The sequence below is a fragment of the Salvia hispanica genome, chromosome 3, assembly GCF_023119035.1.
Source record: "Salvia hispanica cultivar TCC Black 2014 chromosome 3, UniMelb_Shisp_WGS_1.0, whole genome shotgun sequence".
In the NCBI taxonomy this organism is placed as follows: domain Eukaryota; kingdom Viridiplantae; phylum Streptophyta; class Magnoliopsida; order Lamiales; family Lamiaceae; genus Salvia; species Salvia hispanica.
The window spans coordinates 1,411,561-1,427,266 of record NC_062967.1 but is presented as its reverse complement, the minus strand read 5'-3'; the positions used below and the strand labels follow the sequence as shown (position 1 = coordinate 1,427,266).

Genomic DNA, 15,706 nt, shown 5'->3' with positions numbered 1-15,706 from the left:
AAGCTAATCGAGTATTTTCAGCGGAATACCTGAGAAATCGACCAGCGACGTGTTCACAGAATTTTTCGGATTCAAAATCGACTTGCTCAAAGCTCAGATTGGGTCGGCTCATCCACTCGTCACGCCAGAGGGTTGACACCGCCGCTGCACTCGCTGTCGAGCGTTCATCAACGAAACTGAAGATTACGTGCTTCAAATCTTGAGTGAGGTCATCGATGATATTGATAGCCATTGAAATTAGGATTTTGAATTCGCGCGCTACTAATTTTGGGAGAGGTAGGAGTAGGTTGGGTCGATCCGGTATATGGTACCAAAAATTTTGGGGGTGGATGGTCGTATTGTATACAACTTTCAAATTTTAGAGACAACTTTTAATAAATATTACTACCTCTGTCCCACAATAAGTGTCACAATTTGTCATTTCACTTCGTCCCACAATAAGAGTTAAATGTCACTTTTAACATAAATGGTAAGTAGACCCCACATTCCACCAACCAATTCTACTCACATTTTATTATAAAACCAATATATATAAGTGAGACTCATAATTCACTAACTTATTCAAACCACTTTTCTTTACATTTCTTAAAACTCGTGTTCACACTAAATGTGACACTTAATGTGGGACAGAGGTAGTATTTATTTTTCAAATAAATACTAATATTAAATTTTATATTCATTCAAGAAATTGGACATACTAATAATCAGTTTCTTGATGAGCACAGCTTCACTTTCGAAAATAATCAGCAATATATGTGACCCTTGCTAATTCTCTTCATTTCATACAAACTAGTATCACACCCGCACGATGCACGGATAGACTTAATTTATCACGATAAATTTATATTTTAAATTACTTACTGTAAACCAGATACAACTATATTATTATTATCTAGAGGTTAAAATTATAAACGTGTAATACAATTTAAATATATCGCCCGACATGCTTGGCAGCATTGACTACATGTGTTGGAAGTGGAAGAATTGTCGACTGTTTGGAGGGGGCAACACTTAAGCAGCCACAAAGGTGGTGGCCCAATGCTCATACGGTCGCCGACTACCGCCTATGAATTTGGCATGCATATTTCGGTGCGGCCGGATCCAACGACGACTTGACGTGCTCTACTCTTCCCCCCTCTTCAAAGATCTTTTAGATAGTGTAGTACCGGTGATCGACTTCACCGTCAACGACCATCCATACCACATGGGGTACTATCTCGCCGATGGTAACCACCCAAGGTGACCGACTTTCGTGAAGACGCTCAACATGCCACAAGACCCAAAACGGATTCTTTATGCGCAGCGTCAAGAGACTGCTCGGAAAGATGTCGAAAGAACTTTTGGGGTCCTTCAAGCCCGATTCAAAATTGTGAAGGCCCCGTCTCGGATATGGTACATGAGAATAGATTCAATATCTTTTTAGTTGTATTCTCCATTGTTACATGAGAAAGCTTTGATAATAAAATGCAATTCGTTAATTTGATGGTGAATAATGGTAATTTTTTTTGTATGTGTTTTTCATATTTGTGAGTTTAAAAATAATTTTGTTTTAAATAATTAATGGAAAGTTTTATTTTAAAATTTTTTTATTGATGAAACTTTTTGTATGTATGTATGATGTAATTGTATTAACTTAAAACACTAATGTAACTTTTTGTATGGAATATGTAAAGTTAATACTTTTTGTACTAAATTGAAACAAAGACAAAACATTTTGTATGAAACTGATATTTTTCTACTTCACAGTCTCATGTTGTTAAATCTTTCTTCCACTTTTCTCTCTAATTGTTAGTTGTACATTGCATAAGAGAATAGTGTGTTGAAATACACTCAGATTGGATTTGGTAATATGGTATCGAAAGTGTACATTTGAAATTGGAGCCTTTACAAGTTTCCGTGGAGTACTATCACACACAAATGTTTGCAAAATCATCACAATTTTAGTACTATTTAAATTTCCTAGCCAAATAAGTCTTGTATTAACACACTAAACACAGAACACACATCTACAGCCTCGTCTCACAAACAACTCAATTTATATAGAAAACTTGAAAAGTAATGTAGAAAAGTAAAAATATTCCATTCGAAGTCAATAGAACTGAAAAATATATTCCATTTAAAACTGAATTACTAAGAATATTATAATTTCCAATTCAATTTTCTAAGATATCAATTCCAAAGAACTCGAATATCCACGAAATGAACAATTGCATAATTCGAGATGAGAACTCTTCGTGGGTGTTGGAAAAATTCAATCTTGGTCACATGAAATCTAATTAATCTAAAAAATTGTGAAAATTTAGATTCAAGCTTGGCATAAATGCTAAATTAGAGGATACGATTAAATTTATTTTATTTTGTGCATTGAACAAAAAGCGGATAAGCTATATTGAAGCCAATGAATTGCTCTACTTGATTCACACAGCTGCACAATTTTGTGAGATGGCGACGATACTGAGATGGTACAAACCCTTGTTTCCTCTCCGCCACCCACTGGCGGCGAAATCTTTCAATTCGAGGACCAAATTCCGCTTTCGCACCACTTTCTCTGCTGCAAAGTCTCAGTCTTTGACGACCTGCTGTGAGCAAAATACCGATGCTAAATCGCGGCAGGTAAAGAAAGAGCTTTGGCTGTACAACACGATGAGCAAGCAAAGAGAGCTGTTTAAGCCTAAGGTGGAAGGCAAAGTAGGAATGTACGTTTGCGGCGTCACCGCCTATGATCTCAGCCACATTGGCCACGCCCGCGTTTATGTTGCTTTTGATGTCCTCTACAGGTCTCTTTCTATCTCTCTTGATGTTTTAGGTTAAATGGATTGATTGTATTTTGTTAACATATTTGTTATCTGAAATTAGGGGTATCTGTAGAATCATATGATGTTTTTGGTAGAAATGTGATTATATGTTATGTGAAGAGGGAAAGCTCTGCCCTAGATTTTGAATTTAGGCAGAATTCACCCACCCTCTCTGTATCTGTCTAGTATTATATGCTGAGCTATGTGGGCTGTTGATAGGGAAAAGTTATGTATGTTATGTAGAGATGGAAAAGTTTGATTTTTATCTTGAAATTAAGCCTATATCTCTGTCTCATAAATATTGTTGATGCAGAGTCATTTGAGCTGTTGATGTTTGTGTTAGAAAAGGGATTATCTTTTGTGAACATATAAATGTTATGTAAAGAGGGAAAAGCTCTGACCTTTATTTTGAAATTAGGCAGATACCTTAAGCATTTGGGATATGAGGTTAACTACGTTCGCAATTTCACCGATGTTGATGACAAGGTGAGTTTGATTGATTTGGAACATCTGAAGATGTAGTCTTGAAGTCTTTTGTGTGTTGGCTACTGGACGAGTTTTGTTTGTAAGTTGTTGTGAGAATGTTAAGGCTGTTACTTATAAATATCGTCTACTTGTTACGAATTTTATGACAGGATTCCCCATTTTCGAATTCTGTAGATTATTGCCAGAGCAAATGAGTTGGGTGAAGATCCGATAAGCTTGAGCAGAAGATTTTGTGAGGAATTTCATCTTGACATGGCGTATCTGAACTGCCTTCCTCCTTCCGTGGAGCCTCGTGTTTCTGATCACATACCGCAAATTATTGCTATGATCAGACAGGTATACTTGTCCGACCATTCATTTGTCTTCGTTTTTCTGTGACATTCATGAGCTGACGCTCTGTTTCTTACCTGTGATAGATACTGGATAATGGATGTGCATACGCAGTCGAGGGTGATGTGTACTTCTCCATAGACAAATTCCCCGAGTATGGACGATTATCTGGACGTAAACTGGAAGATAACAGGGCCGGTCAACGAGTTGCAGTGGACTCTAGGAAGAGAAACACAGCTGACTTTGCTTTATGGAAGGTGAAAATTCATTTTATCGAAGTGTTCTGTGCTATATGTTCTCTAGATGTTTTGCTCTTGAGGTTCGTCATTTGCTTATTTCACAGGCAGCAAAGGAGGGAGAACCTTTCTGGGAGAGTCCATGGGGTCCGGGAAGGCCGGGATGGCATATCGAGTGCAGTGCTATGAGTGCTGCTTATTTAGGTTATTCTTTCGACATACATGGTGGTGGAATGGATCTTGTATTTCCCCATCACGAGAATGAGATTGCTCAAAGCTGTGCCGCCTGCCGTGAAAGCAATATAAGTTATTGGATCCATAATGGATTTGTGACCATAGATTCTGAGAAGATGTCGAAATCTCTTGGCAACTTTTTCACCATTAGAAAGGTACGAGGACAAAGGCTCTTTTTCTCCTACAGTTTGCATACATTTGATAATTTTTTATTGTTTCTAACTTCAGTGGTCGGGTTTAGGTACTCGAACTTTATCATCCACTGGCTCTGAGGCATTTCCTTTTGGGAACACACTATCGTTCCCCTATTAATTACTCGGAGTTACTGCTTGAAACTGCATCAGACCGTGTTTATTATATCTATCAGGTAAAACACAGCAAGCATTCAGCTCAGGATTAGACGTGACAACTGTTTTGTACTTTCTAGTACATATCATTTAGGTTTTTTTATATCGAATTCTCGTTGATGTGTCATTATATGGATGCAGGCATTACATGATAGTGAGAGTATCACGGCCCAGCATGATGAAACTAGTTTGAAGGATTCGATTCCAGCAGATGTTGCAACTTGCATCAACAAATTTTGGGATGAATGTTTGATATCAATGACAGATGATCTACATACTTCTGTAGCATTGGCTGCAATTTCTGAACCATTGAAAACCATGAATGATCTTTTACATACCCGAAAGGTACTTTACATGTTCCACTCCCAATAGTCTTTTCCTCTCCGAGTTGTAATATGATTTCTGAATACGATCTCGGGTGCTTCGTGCAGGGAAAGAAGCAACAACTCAGAGTCGAGTCACTTGCTGCTTTAGAGAAGACCGTTAGGGATATTCTTGCTATTTTGGGGCTTTTGCCAGATAGCTATTCCGAGGTAAAACAAATGAACTTTGATGAATGCGTGAGTTAATAATGTGTTGTTGATCGTGCGACATCTCGAGATTTCCTAATAACTTGTCTTGCGGTTTACATGAAGGCGTTGAAGCAGCTGAAGGATTATGCTCTGAGGCGTGCAAAGTTGACAGAAGATCATGTTCTGCACAAGATCGAAGAAAGGAATGCTGCGAGAAAAAATAAAGAATACGAAAAATCCGATGCAATTCGAAAAGAATTGGCTAGTGCAGGCATTGCACTCATGGACAGCCCAGAAGGCACAACTTGGAGACCTGCTCTGCCTCTGGCATTGCAAGACCAATAGTTCGAGCATCCATTTTGGAAAATTTTTGACGTTTCGATAGCATGACATAAATCACCAATTCTTGAAACAACTTCATTCCAGGTAACTGTGATTAGTGGTAAACTGGAATTTTGATTCTCCATCAAATTTTATTATTACTCTGTTGGAAACTACATTTACTTATTGATACATATTGCATTCGAAATCTATATTGCTTCGTAGAAACTAGTCGTATATTATGAATCTTGGTAGGGGGCTATGCTTTATTTGCAGGCAGGGAGGCTGATAGGTATCTGAGCAAATAGTATAGAGTAGGGAGCAACTGTTATCGGTTGTAAAACGTCTACTCTTCTCGGGTTTAATGGAGGTATTTGGCCTGAAGAGTTTAGTTGCAGTATTTCCCCATTTAGAAGCATTGTTCTGCTATGCAAATCTCCATCTTTTGCAGTTAGATGGTATTCTTCTCTCAACATCTCGTTTCCGGTCTCTTCCTCTTCTTCTCTGTATCCACCGGAGAATTGTGTCTTGCGTGTTAGGCGAACAGCCTGCTCAAGCGTCAGTTTCTCGACTGAAACCCCAACTTGAACTGTAGTGGTGTTGTCTAGATTGATCAGTAGCAGTGTGATTCCGTTCTGCAAAAACACAGTGTGAGTTTAGGATTTTTACTCGGACGAGATCTTCTATTTCAAAACGACGTTGCATCTTCTATTCAGGACCCTTCTTGAATAGAGGATCGAGCTCGTCTGGTTTCCCACTTACCCTGTTCTTGGAACAATGAGCGTACGCTCGCATCTTGCTCGTCCCATTGAAGCTTGTCGACACAACCCGTCTTCCCATGAGACGATGCCAAAGAAGTGCACTGCACGTACTTGAAAAGTGAGTCATGCCATCTCATCAATCAGAATCATAACAATGAGACGGTGGACCACCTGTAGTAATCGGGGTTAGGGACGAAAGTGTTTGTGTCGATCAGACCGTAGTTCCCGCCAATGAAGGACTGTCTGCAGTATGTTTTGGAATCATAGGCAGCAGACATCCCTAGCTGATCCAGATACCTTTTTTCGCAGTAAATGGTTATATTTGAACTTCATTTCATTTCAAACACTTCAAAAATAGTAAAAATTTTACCAGAAACTAAACACAAATGCATTTGTCACAAGATTTCTGCCACTGTTATAAGCCCCTCCAGCCTCACCAACCCAAGCAACAGCTCCACTTGCCGAGCTCTTCACGATGCTCCGGAGATCCTTAAAAGTCTGCGCTTCGCCATCAAGATACGAGGGGTCGAGTATCTTTTCAATCAAATGCTCGTCCACTCCTAGTTCACACGAAACGAAAAGAATAAAGACTCGCCCCAGATGAGGAAACTAACTAAACGGGCGCCCTCATTGTACCTGGCCCGAGATTGTAAATGTGATGCGTGACAACTTGAAGTGATCCGGCCGCTCCCTTGACAAATCTTGAGAACCACGTTCCGTCAAAGAAGCCGCCTGGCCCAAGAACCAAGGGCTTGGTGTCGAAGCCCTTGTAGATCTCCTGCACTTTGTTGCCAAGTGTGATCACATCAGCTGCGTATTGATCGGCTGCAACGCTTGCTCCAATGCCGTTTCCGCTCAGTTCGTTTCCTGACACGAATATAATACTCGGTTTGTTAGTCTCGTGTCTGATTTGAAGGAGAAATGCAGATCAAGAATTTGTTACCAAGCTCCCATCCATGGATGGTGTAGCCACTGTTGACAGTGTGTCTAATTAGAGATTCTGCGTTGGTGGGGTCCCAAGCTCCCGTGCACACGCCGCCCGGTCCAATAGTCCGGCCAGTTAGCGCGTTCAGACCGAATATAACCTTAGCTCTGCAGTTCAAGAAAAGACTCTATAAGGGTCTAAACACAATGTACTTTCTTTCACAAGATTCGTCAGCATTTGATGAACAACGTACCCTGCTTGTGCAAAGAAGGTGTTGAGCTCGTCCCATCGCGATAGGGGCAAGCAGCCGGGACTGAATCCGAACATCTCGGAGCTATTCTTGATGAACTGAGTGCATGGAATAGTATCATCTGATGTTTGATATCTGAGTTTGTCTTGTAGAGTTCCTCCCAGTCTGATTTTCAGAGGAGAAAAGGCTGAAATCAGAGTATTGTTTTCAGTTCAAATGCTTTTATACAGAGATAATAGCTATTTAAATCATGAAGTTTAGTCAAATTTTGGCTAGTCCCACAAGCTTTGATTTTTCTCAATTGTCCCGTATGTGTATAAAACGACGTCTTTGGTGATGCCCAACATGATGTTACTTTAAATTTAATTTTTTTTTTGTATTTTCTTATTTTAACTTAGCTTCATTTTGAGCATCACCAAATTTGTCGTTTTGTACATGTATGAGACAATTGGAAAAATTTGAAACTCGTGATTTAATATTCTGTTTTCAAACATCGTGGAACTGACCAAACTTCGAACTCATGCAGTTTATACCTTTGATAGCATTCAGAAGAATCTTGTTGCTCAAATCCTATAAAAGATGGAAGATTTTAACTTTTATCAGAATTTTCCTCTTTTCTCCAAGTTTTTGAGAAGCCTAAAACTAGTGAATGTTTGATCTCGAAAGTATGAACTAACCAGATTGAGAAGGGAAGCAGTTCCCCAGCTGCAGGTGCCGTAGTCGCATTTCGTAGGCGGCCACCAGTCCATCGTAGCACAGATGAAGTCTTCGTCCGTGACTCCAATGGGAGACGATCCATCGATATGCACTGTTCCGTTGGCGCTCTGAGAGACGGCCCTCGTTGCGCCTCGGCTGGCTAGGTAGAGCCACCACAGGGTTAGCCCAAGAATCCTCATTGCAGAAGCCATCTCAGATAACAGTGTGTCTGAATTAGCATCACTCTTTGAATAAGCCATTCAGGTTAATTTGTGTATATATGAAGAGAAAGAGAGAGGTTGAAGGGTCACTTTCTTGAAAATAATTCAAAAGGAAAAGCTGTTTTTGGATAAAGGAAGTGAGATGGCAAAACTGCTTTTGTTGCTGACATTACAAGTTCAATGTTTTGGTGAAGATTTCAGACATGCCATGGTTTAGTGTAGTACAAGGAAAGAAATTGTTTGGTATATTATCAAGTTTTAATTAGTACTATGTTCATACCTCAAGAAGTTGATATGATCAACATAATTTAATCTAAATAAATTAGAAGAAGAATGTTGATAAGATTAGAAATATCATTATTTTATTTAAACAGTGTTGTTAGGAGCGTAGGACGTAACTAGGGTGATGACTGATGAGGCACGACTCGAATATAAAGAGATGTAAAGTCACCTAGAGAATATAAAGAAATATAAGGGCATTTAAGAAAAAGAATAAAAAAAGGGTAAAAAGGACAAATCAACTCATTCATTTTTTATTCACAATAGTAGACTATGAAGGATTAGTCTGTCCTACAATTATTATTAGAGTGGTTAATTAACACATCTTGTTCCTTAATAATTGCTAATTTGAAGTTATACTAAGCATGAGATTCAGATATGACCTTAAAATCTAGGTGCTGATGTTATTTAATTTTCTACCAAATTTTAGTATATGCCAACAAAAGAAACAAATATTTTTGGCCAGGTAGAGGAAAAAAGTTGGAGGTCGTTTTCATGAAAGGTTTATTCTTAATTGACATTTTGTTATTTTTAATTGGCTTTATCTTATCAAGACCATTTAATTTTATCTAAGATTGAGAGGTTGTTCCTATCATTGCATTGTCACATTTAGATTGTAGTTAGGTGTTGGAACAATTTTTCTTCATCATAATAATTGTTAATGATACCAACTTTTTCAAGGTTGCATCCATTTATTTTAAGAAAATTAATTTTATTTCATACCATGGAGGTGGGATCGAAATTTAACTGGCTGGATGATGAAATCCCTGTATATGTGCTCCATACATTGTATACAAATATAATATACTCTTTTCGTCCACGATTTAAAGTCTCGCCTTGACTCGATGCGAATATTAAGAAATATAAAAAAATGTACAGAAAAAAAAATTAATGGAATTTGAATCCCACTTTTATATATTTGATTATCAGTTACCTAAAATGAAAAAAAATAAATTAAATGAGACTTTAAATTACGGATGTCCTGAAATGGCAAAATAGTTTTTGATTTTATGAAGAATAATAGAGGCAAATCCAATTATTTTATTTTGTTGCAAAAAAAAATTATACTTATGGATTTATTACAAATTTATAGTCTATAGTACGTATATCATTGGCATATTGCATGTAGGTGCAATTAATAAGGATAAATTAGTTCAATGGTCCATTTTAATAAATATGCATAATATCATGATTTTATTGCCTCCTCATAATATGTACATAATATTAATTAAAATAAGTCATAATATTTGTAAAATAGGATAGAATTCTTTCAAAGCAAAATTCTCAACATTCTTGCAATCAAGCAATTTACAATAAGTCATAATATTTGTAAAAAAAGCTATAAGTTCAAGTTTCACCATGTAATAGTCCAACAAAACTACACAGTCGCTTCTATGAGGCTTGCAATTGCAGTGCTTTCCATTTTGTGTTTCATCTCCACAGGTAAATGAAGGCAAATTTATCAAAATGTGTCAATCACTAAAATGTTCGTGTTTGTTGCTGCAGCATTTGGTAAATGTGGAGTGAACGAGCTTGTGATCGGGACAGTGAGGAGCGGGAGGCAGATAGGAGGGAAGCCGGAGTGGAACGTGCAAGTTGTCAACAACTGTAACTGCTCACAGTCGAACATCGTACTAACTTGCAGTGGCTTTCAGACAGTTAAGCCTGTTGATCCCTCGATTTTCCAGAGGAATGGCGACCACTGCTCCGTGAATGGAGGCCGCCCTCTTCTTCCGCGGGCTGATGTCAAATTCTCCTATGCTTGGGATCCACCCTTCTTCCTCTTCCCCTTCTCCACCAAGCCTCTTTGTTGATCACAGCTTTTCAAGAATTGTAACTCAGTTACCATATTGTAAATCTTGATTTGCAGAAATAAAGTATGGAAACAATTTATCCGTCAAACTCTGATTCATCCGCAATTTTAAAAATCAGTCGTAAAAAAACAAGAAGATTAAAAAAAATTCTCAATTTACTTACGGGGTCTAATTTGGGTGAAATTGTATCTAATGTGACTTTCCACGAGGATGAGGCTTAACCACGTTTTCAATTTGAAACACGTGTGCACTAAATTCTCGTCGTACTATATGTGTAGATTTCTTGCTAAAAAAATTCATGCAAATCAAGTACTAGTAATTTACAATAAATGTAAAAAAACACTATAAATTCATGTGTAATAGTCCACAGAAATACATACCTTCTTCACAATGTTGACATCAATGAGGCTTGCAATTGAAGTGTTTTCTATTTTGTGTTTCATCTCAACAGGTAAATGAAACTCATCCAAACACAAAGAGTATAAAAACCAGAACCAAAAGTGACAAAACTATGGTTTCACAAATTCAAGGTTAGTTCTATTTTCATCATAAAAATGCTAATATGATCTCTGTTACTGCAGCATTCGGTAAATGCGGACCGAACGACATTGTGGTCGGGACAGTGAGGAACGGGAGGATGAATAGAGGGTTGCCGGAGTGGGACGTGCAAGTTGTCAACAACTGCAACTGCTCCCAGGCGAACATAGTAGTAATTTGCCGTGGCTTTCAGACAGTTAAGCCTGTTGATCGGTCGATTTTCCAGACGAAAGGCGACTACTGCTTAATAAATCGAGGGCGCCCTATTCTTCCTCGAGCGAATGTCAGATTCACTTATGCTTGGGATCGACCCACCTTCCTCTTCCCTTACTCCACCAAATCTCTTTGCTGATCATTGCTTTTCAAGAATTTTAGCCTTTTCATGAAAACTAAGTTACCATATTGTAATCTTGATTTGCAGAAATAATGGTTCATCATTTGAATAACTCCACCATCAATATATGAAATGCTAATTTGATCAAGTAAATTAAAACTCAATCTTCTTTAGAATCTTTAAAATAAAACTCGAATCTTCAAAAGAAAAATCTTGAACAAATGAAGCAGGAGTTTTTCTAGCATATGAAGATGATCACACCACAAAATCCCAAGAGCAAAGTTTTAATCAAGTCGAAGAAGAAGATGATACCTCGTTGCACGAACTGCACTCGTTCCTCCCGATAAGAGCCATGAATTTATCTCTATACTCAATCAAAGGACACTTATGAACCAATGTTGTCCCATCATAAGCCTCCTTGAGAATCACAGTGCTCTTCACACCTTTGTTAGTAACATAAAACACGCCGTGATGCTTGATCAAGCAGAGCAGGAGCCGAGAAGGCAGCCGGCATTCTGAGTGGAAGGCGTCCAGCTGAGCAGAAGTCAATCTCTTCTCCATGGTTAAACTCAAGAGCTCATGAAGCACTGCCACAGCTCTCTTTCGAGACTTTGGGTCGGACACTTCAAACCTCCTCGCGTTCAAGTAAGGAGAAGGGAATTCCAACTTCTGCCACCTCTCAACCTCCTCGAGATAACTCACATTCGGCCTAAAACCAGCAGGAAACCTCAATTGGAACGCAAAGGGCCCCGGAAGGTTCCCATCTTTGGATATCCTAACGCGTCTCGTATTGAGGACGAGTTCTTGAGGCAACAGCCTCTCCTCGCGAGCAGTTACTGCTAGCGAAGAATCCCAATTCTCCAAATGCAGAAACTCCCTCCCGTTCATCTCATCCAATCTGAAAAACTCGGGGTATTTCAGAATCACACAGTTCTTGAAATCATGAGGCAATCCCAACTCATCAGAGATCAAATCAATGGTTTTTAAAGGGAGTTTACAATCAACTGAAAGCATCAACAGCTTCCTCAAATTCCTGACCAAAATGGGCTCCATCTCCGCCCTCGCCTCCGACTCTAAAAACGCAATCTTTTTAGCTTTTTCAGTCAATGTGACCGCGGGAGGCGACCCCTGACCACCGAATACACGAAAAACGGTGGGGTATCTCTCGATCACGGCCATGTAAGTCCATTTATGCACGAAGCCAACTTCTTTCTCGAGGTCTCTGAGCAGAAGGGAGGTTGTTTTCTGGGATTGAATGATGGATTTGAGCTGAAGGATTACAGAGGGCTTCTTGTGAAGATCCATGACCCTGTCCAGTTCTTGCACTCTGTGGTATATCTTCTTCTTTGGCTTTCTACCTGCAGTTGTTTTGTGCATGATTTGAATCCTTGTGTAGCATGATGAAATGCTGGATTCCCTCGTTTTGTTCATCGCAAATGGCTTTTGCAGTCTATACATTCTTGGGGTTTTTCTCAGAGGAAATAGGTCGAACAGTTGGAGTGCAAGGTCCTTCAATTTAAAGCTCGGTTTTTTTCATGCCTGTGTTGCTAGTAGGAATAAAGATGGGATTTTTGTACTTGGGTTTCTATTAAAAAATCGATTTTTTGGTTCATTCCGATCAATTTGGTTTTGGTAAAAAATAAATCAAAAACAGTATGTTCACCCTATAATACCAAATTGCCTACGTTTCAAGTATATGGGGTTAGCAGTTAGTACATATATTAGTCATTTATGTTACCAAAATCCACTATTTTAATCTCTCCTATTTATTACAAAATGCATTAATTGACATGAGTAATTACTTGATGAAAATAGTCTTATACTCTTATTACTACTCATAATCCAATCCCACATAAAGTAAAAAATAAAACTTGATATTGTATTCATAATAAAAAATCCATCTTTCTAAAATTAAGGCATGTTTGGAATCATTGAAAGCCCATCTCAAAATCACCAATTTATGGAAGTATTTAACTTGATGAATTAAGAAATGAAATAGTAACGGTTTAATCTTAATCAAAGAAAAGAAAGTGAAAGCATTGATATAAAAAATTACATCCTATGCAAAATTCAAAACTAAAAAACACAGAGACAAGGAGATATCATATATGTAGGCTCATTTCCTCCGTTTAGTAGGTGGCTCTGGAGTCTCCTCCTCTTCTTCTTCCTCTTCTTCCTCCTCTTCCTCATCCTCGTCGCCGTCATCATCATCATCTTCGTCCTCATCATCCTCGTCTTCTTCCTCATCGTCCCCACTTCCAGCACCATCACCATTTGCAGCTGGAATGTCCTCCGGGTCCTCCTCATCACCTAGGTCCTCCCCTTCCTCGGCCCCTCCGGCATCCTCATCCTCCTCGTCTCCACCTTCATCATCCTCCTCCTCATCGTCTTCATCATCGTCATCCTCGTCTTCACTAGCTTCTTGATTCTCGGGCTGCTTCTTCATGCCGAGCTCAGTCATCAAAAGCCTTCAAACAACAAATGCTACTACCATCAATGCCAAACTAAATAAACTACAAACTGAAGAACATTTTAGAAATCAACCAAACTAAATAAACAACAAACTGAAGAACATTTTAGAAATCAACCAAACTAAATAAACAACAAATTGAAGAACATTTTAGAAATCAAACAATATATCTCACCTATCTACCACCGTTGATTCAGCTGCGTTTGCAAGAGCTCCTATCTACAAAAACAATTAACACAAGCCAACTCAGCCACAGAGCTCATCAATCAAATAAACATCATCTGAAAATCCAAATTAGTAACATAATCATCAAATACTAACGAAATTCTACAAAAATCGAATGGATTCGAAACCAACAGATGACAAAAAACAGCCTTCAAACTCAAATTTGTGCACATCTACAACCATAAAACGGAACCATCAAAATATCACGACAAAAAATGCGAAACGCACTAAAATAACAGAATTAAGATCAAACGGAGGAAGAAGTGTACCGTGGAGAGCAGAGCGGTGGAAATTTGAAGGAGGAGAGCCTGAATCGCGAAGGTGGAGAGGCTCTTGGCAAAGTTCACAACTGCAGTTTGAGTCTCCATGAAAACTGATGTAATTTGGAGAAATCAATTGAAGTAGGAAGAGTAAATGTAGATGTATGAATTTATACACGACTGAGATCTAAAACCCTAACTCAATTAATTTATTTCCAATTTGGGGGTTTTATGAATAGAAGGGAGGGCACAATTAACCAGGGTTTAGATATCTTTACTTTTTTCTTTTTCGGAAGATTCTAGTAAATTAATTAAATTAAAATTTCTATTTTCAACGTCAATAAAACACAAAACACAATGGTCCTGTGTTAATTATAGTGAAAAACTTATATATAAATCAATTAATATTTAGGATTTCTATTTTCAACGTCAATAAAACACAATGGTCCTGTGTTAATTATAGTGAAAAACTTATATATAAATCAATTAATATTTAGGATTAGTGATAAATTAATCTATATGCATTGGTATTTTGTGGTCTATTTTTTTTCCATCGAAAATTGTCTCTATTTCAAATATAAAAAGGTTCTTTCTATATTTTACCCATTTTCTCTCTTCTTAAATATTTTATTCGCTTTTTTCTTCTATCTTTCGCATTTTTAACACTTTTTCTCTCTTTTATTTTATCAATTTTCAATAAAACTCATGATGAGTATATTTTTCATGGACAAAATGATTATTAGTTAATAATATATTAATTAATTTCAAATACATTAATTATATTATTGAGTTTATTTTTATTCTTGTACAGTAATTTAAAAATGATTGTTGGTTTCAAACTAAATAGGTATATGCATATTTTCCAGAATATGGTTAGTGATATCTTTAAGAGTATAATAAGGGCAACTAATACTTCATTCGTCCCATAAAAATATGTGCACTTTTTATTTTCATCATTTATATAAAAATATGGATATTTTCATTTATGTAAAATTATCTTCAACTCATTACTTATATATATCAATTTATTTTCAACTTATATAACTATGACCACCATTACAATTCAATAAACACTAATAATAATGTAGTTCTCAATATTCACTAATTGTTCATTAATTCTCATATCATTTTAATTGTTTATATTTTTATGGGATTAAAGAAGTAATAACATCTAGTACTTGAATAAAGATGATCCGCTTTTATTTGATTTATAATTTAGAGTCATCATGTAGTATACTCTATTTTATGCACATTTATATTTATTCAAAGATTTACCGTATATCTTTACCAACCAAAGTCATTTATTTTAATTCCATTTATTAGTATTATTTACATTTTAATGTATCATTGAGAGAGAAGGTTTAGAAGTATCTAGAAAGTAGTAGATGTATCCTCATTGCAGAAGGTTGAGTTGTATAAGCCCAACAACCGCAATAATACACTTTGCATACTAATATGGACCAAGTATGTTAGCATTTTGCCTTATTTTATATTCCATGGTTAATGCATTCGATTATAGTACTACAATTGAAAAAAAATAATATATGCTCCCTCCGTCTCACATAATTTTACACACTTAGACCCGACACGGGTTTTAAGAAATATAATGGAAAGTGAGTTGAAATAGTTGGTGGGATGTGAGTCCTACTTTTAAAGTAAGTTTTATAATAAAA

The 15,706-nt window shown here is 37.2% G+C and overlaps 5 protein-coding genes across 9 annotated transcripts; 2 read left to right on the top strand and 3 right to left on the bottom strand.

Moving 5' to 3' along the window:
- The first annotated feature begins 2,369 nt into the window (after window positions 1-2,369).
- LOC125213588 (cysteine--tRNA ligase, chloroplastic/mitochondrial) lies at window positions 2,370-5,471 on the top strand. 4 transcript variants are annotated; one of them, XM_048114216.1, is made up of 9 exons: window positions 2,370-2,777; window positions 3,218-3,281; window positions 3,456-3,617; window positions 3,698-3,868; window positions 3,955-4,236; window positions 4,323-4,448; window positions 4,570-4,773; window positions 4,860-4,961; window positions 5,064-5,471. In XM_048114216.1, the coding sequence occupies exons 1-9, from the start codon at window positions 2,443-2,445 to the stop codon at window positions 5,283-5,285; spliced, it is 1,668 nt and encodes a 555-aa protein (XP_047970173.1). In that variant the 5' UTR covers window positions 2,370-2,442; the 3' UTR covers window positions 5,286-5,471. The 4 variants fall into 4 exon arrangements, with proteins under 4 accessions (XP_047970173.1, XP_047970174.1, XP_047970175.1 ...); XM_048114217.1 differs by having other exon boundaries at window positions 2,648-2,777; window positions 3,214-3,281; XM_048114218.1 differs by having other exon boundaries at window positions 2,648-2,777; window positions 3,214-3,281; window positions 3,431-3,617.
- LOC125213589 (heparanase-like protein 3) lies at window positions 5,384-8,211 on the bottom strand. 2 transcript variants are annotated; one of them, XM_048114221.1, is made up of 9 exons: window positions 7,875-8,211; window positions 7,731-7,767; window positions 7,201-7,384; window positions 6,966-7,114; window positions 6,659-6,889; window positions 6,393-6,582; window positions 6,194-6,319; window positions 6,024-6,123; window positions 5,384-5,896 (listed from the first exon to the last, which is right to left on the bottom strand). In XM_048114221.1, exons 1-9 carry the CDS (start codon window positions 8,151-8,153, stop codon window positions 5,528-5,530), a joined length of 1,665 nt encoding a protein of 554 aa, XP_047970178.1. In that variant the 5' UTR covers window positions 8,154-8,211; the 3' UTR covers window positions 5,384-5,527. The 2 variants fall into 2 exon arrangements, with proteins under 2 accessions (XP_047970178.1, XP_047970179.1); XM_048114222.1 differs by having other exon boundaries at window positions 7,201-7,362; window positions 7,875-8,060.
- Window positions 8,212-9,735: 1,524 nt separating this feature from the next.
- On the top strand, window positions 9,736-10,207 carry LOC125213591 (TPD1 protein homolog 1-like). Its single transcript, XM_048114224.1, has 2 exons — window positions 9,736-9,836; window positions 9,900-10,207. The coding sequence occupies exons 1-2, from the start codon at window positions 9,788-9,790 to the stop codon at window positions 10,205-10,207; spliced, it is 357 nt and encodes a 118-aa protein (XP_047970181.1). The 5' UTR covers window positions 9,736-9,787.
- Window positions 9,869-12,695, bottom strand: LOC125213590 (protein WHAT'S THIS FACTOR 1 homolog, chloroplastic). The gene is made up of 3 exons (XM_048114223.1): window positions 11,391-12,695; window positions 10,588-11,120; window positions 9,869-10,213 (listed from the first exon to the last, which is right to left on the bottom strand). Exons 1-2 carry the CDS (start codon window positions 12,534-12,536, stop codon window positions 11,097-11,099), a joined length of 1,170 nt encoding a protein of 389 aa, XP_047970180.1. The 5' UTR covers window positions 12,537-12,695; the 3' UTR covers window positions 9,869-10,213; window positions 10,588-11,096.
- Window positions 12,696-13,022: 327 nt separating this feature from the next.
- LOC125215206 (nucleolin-like) lies at window positions 13,023-14,220 on the bottom strand. Its single transcript, XM_048116558.1, has 3 exons — window positions 14,043-14,220; window positions 13,724-13,767; window positions 13,023-13,546 (listed from the first exon to the last, which is right to left on the bottom strand). Exons 1-3 carry the CDS (start codon window positions 14,139-14,141, stop codon window positions 13,195-13,197), a joined length of 495 nt encoding a protein of 164 aa, XP_047972515.1. The 5' UTR covers window positions 14,142-14,220; the 3' UTR covers window positions 13,023-13,194.
- Window positions 14,221-15,706: the final 1,486 nt, after the last annotated feature.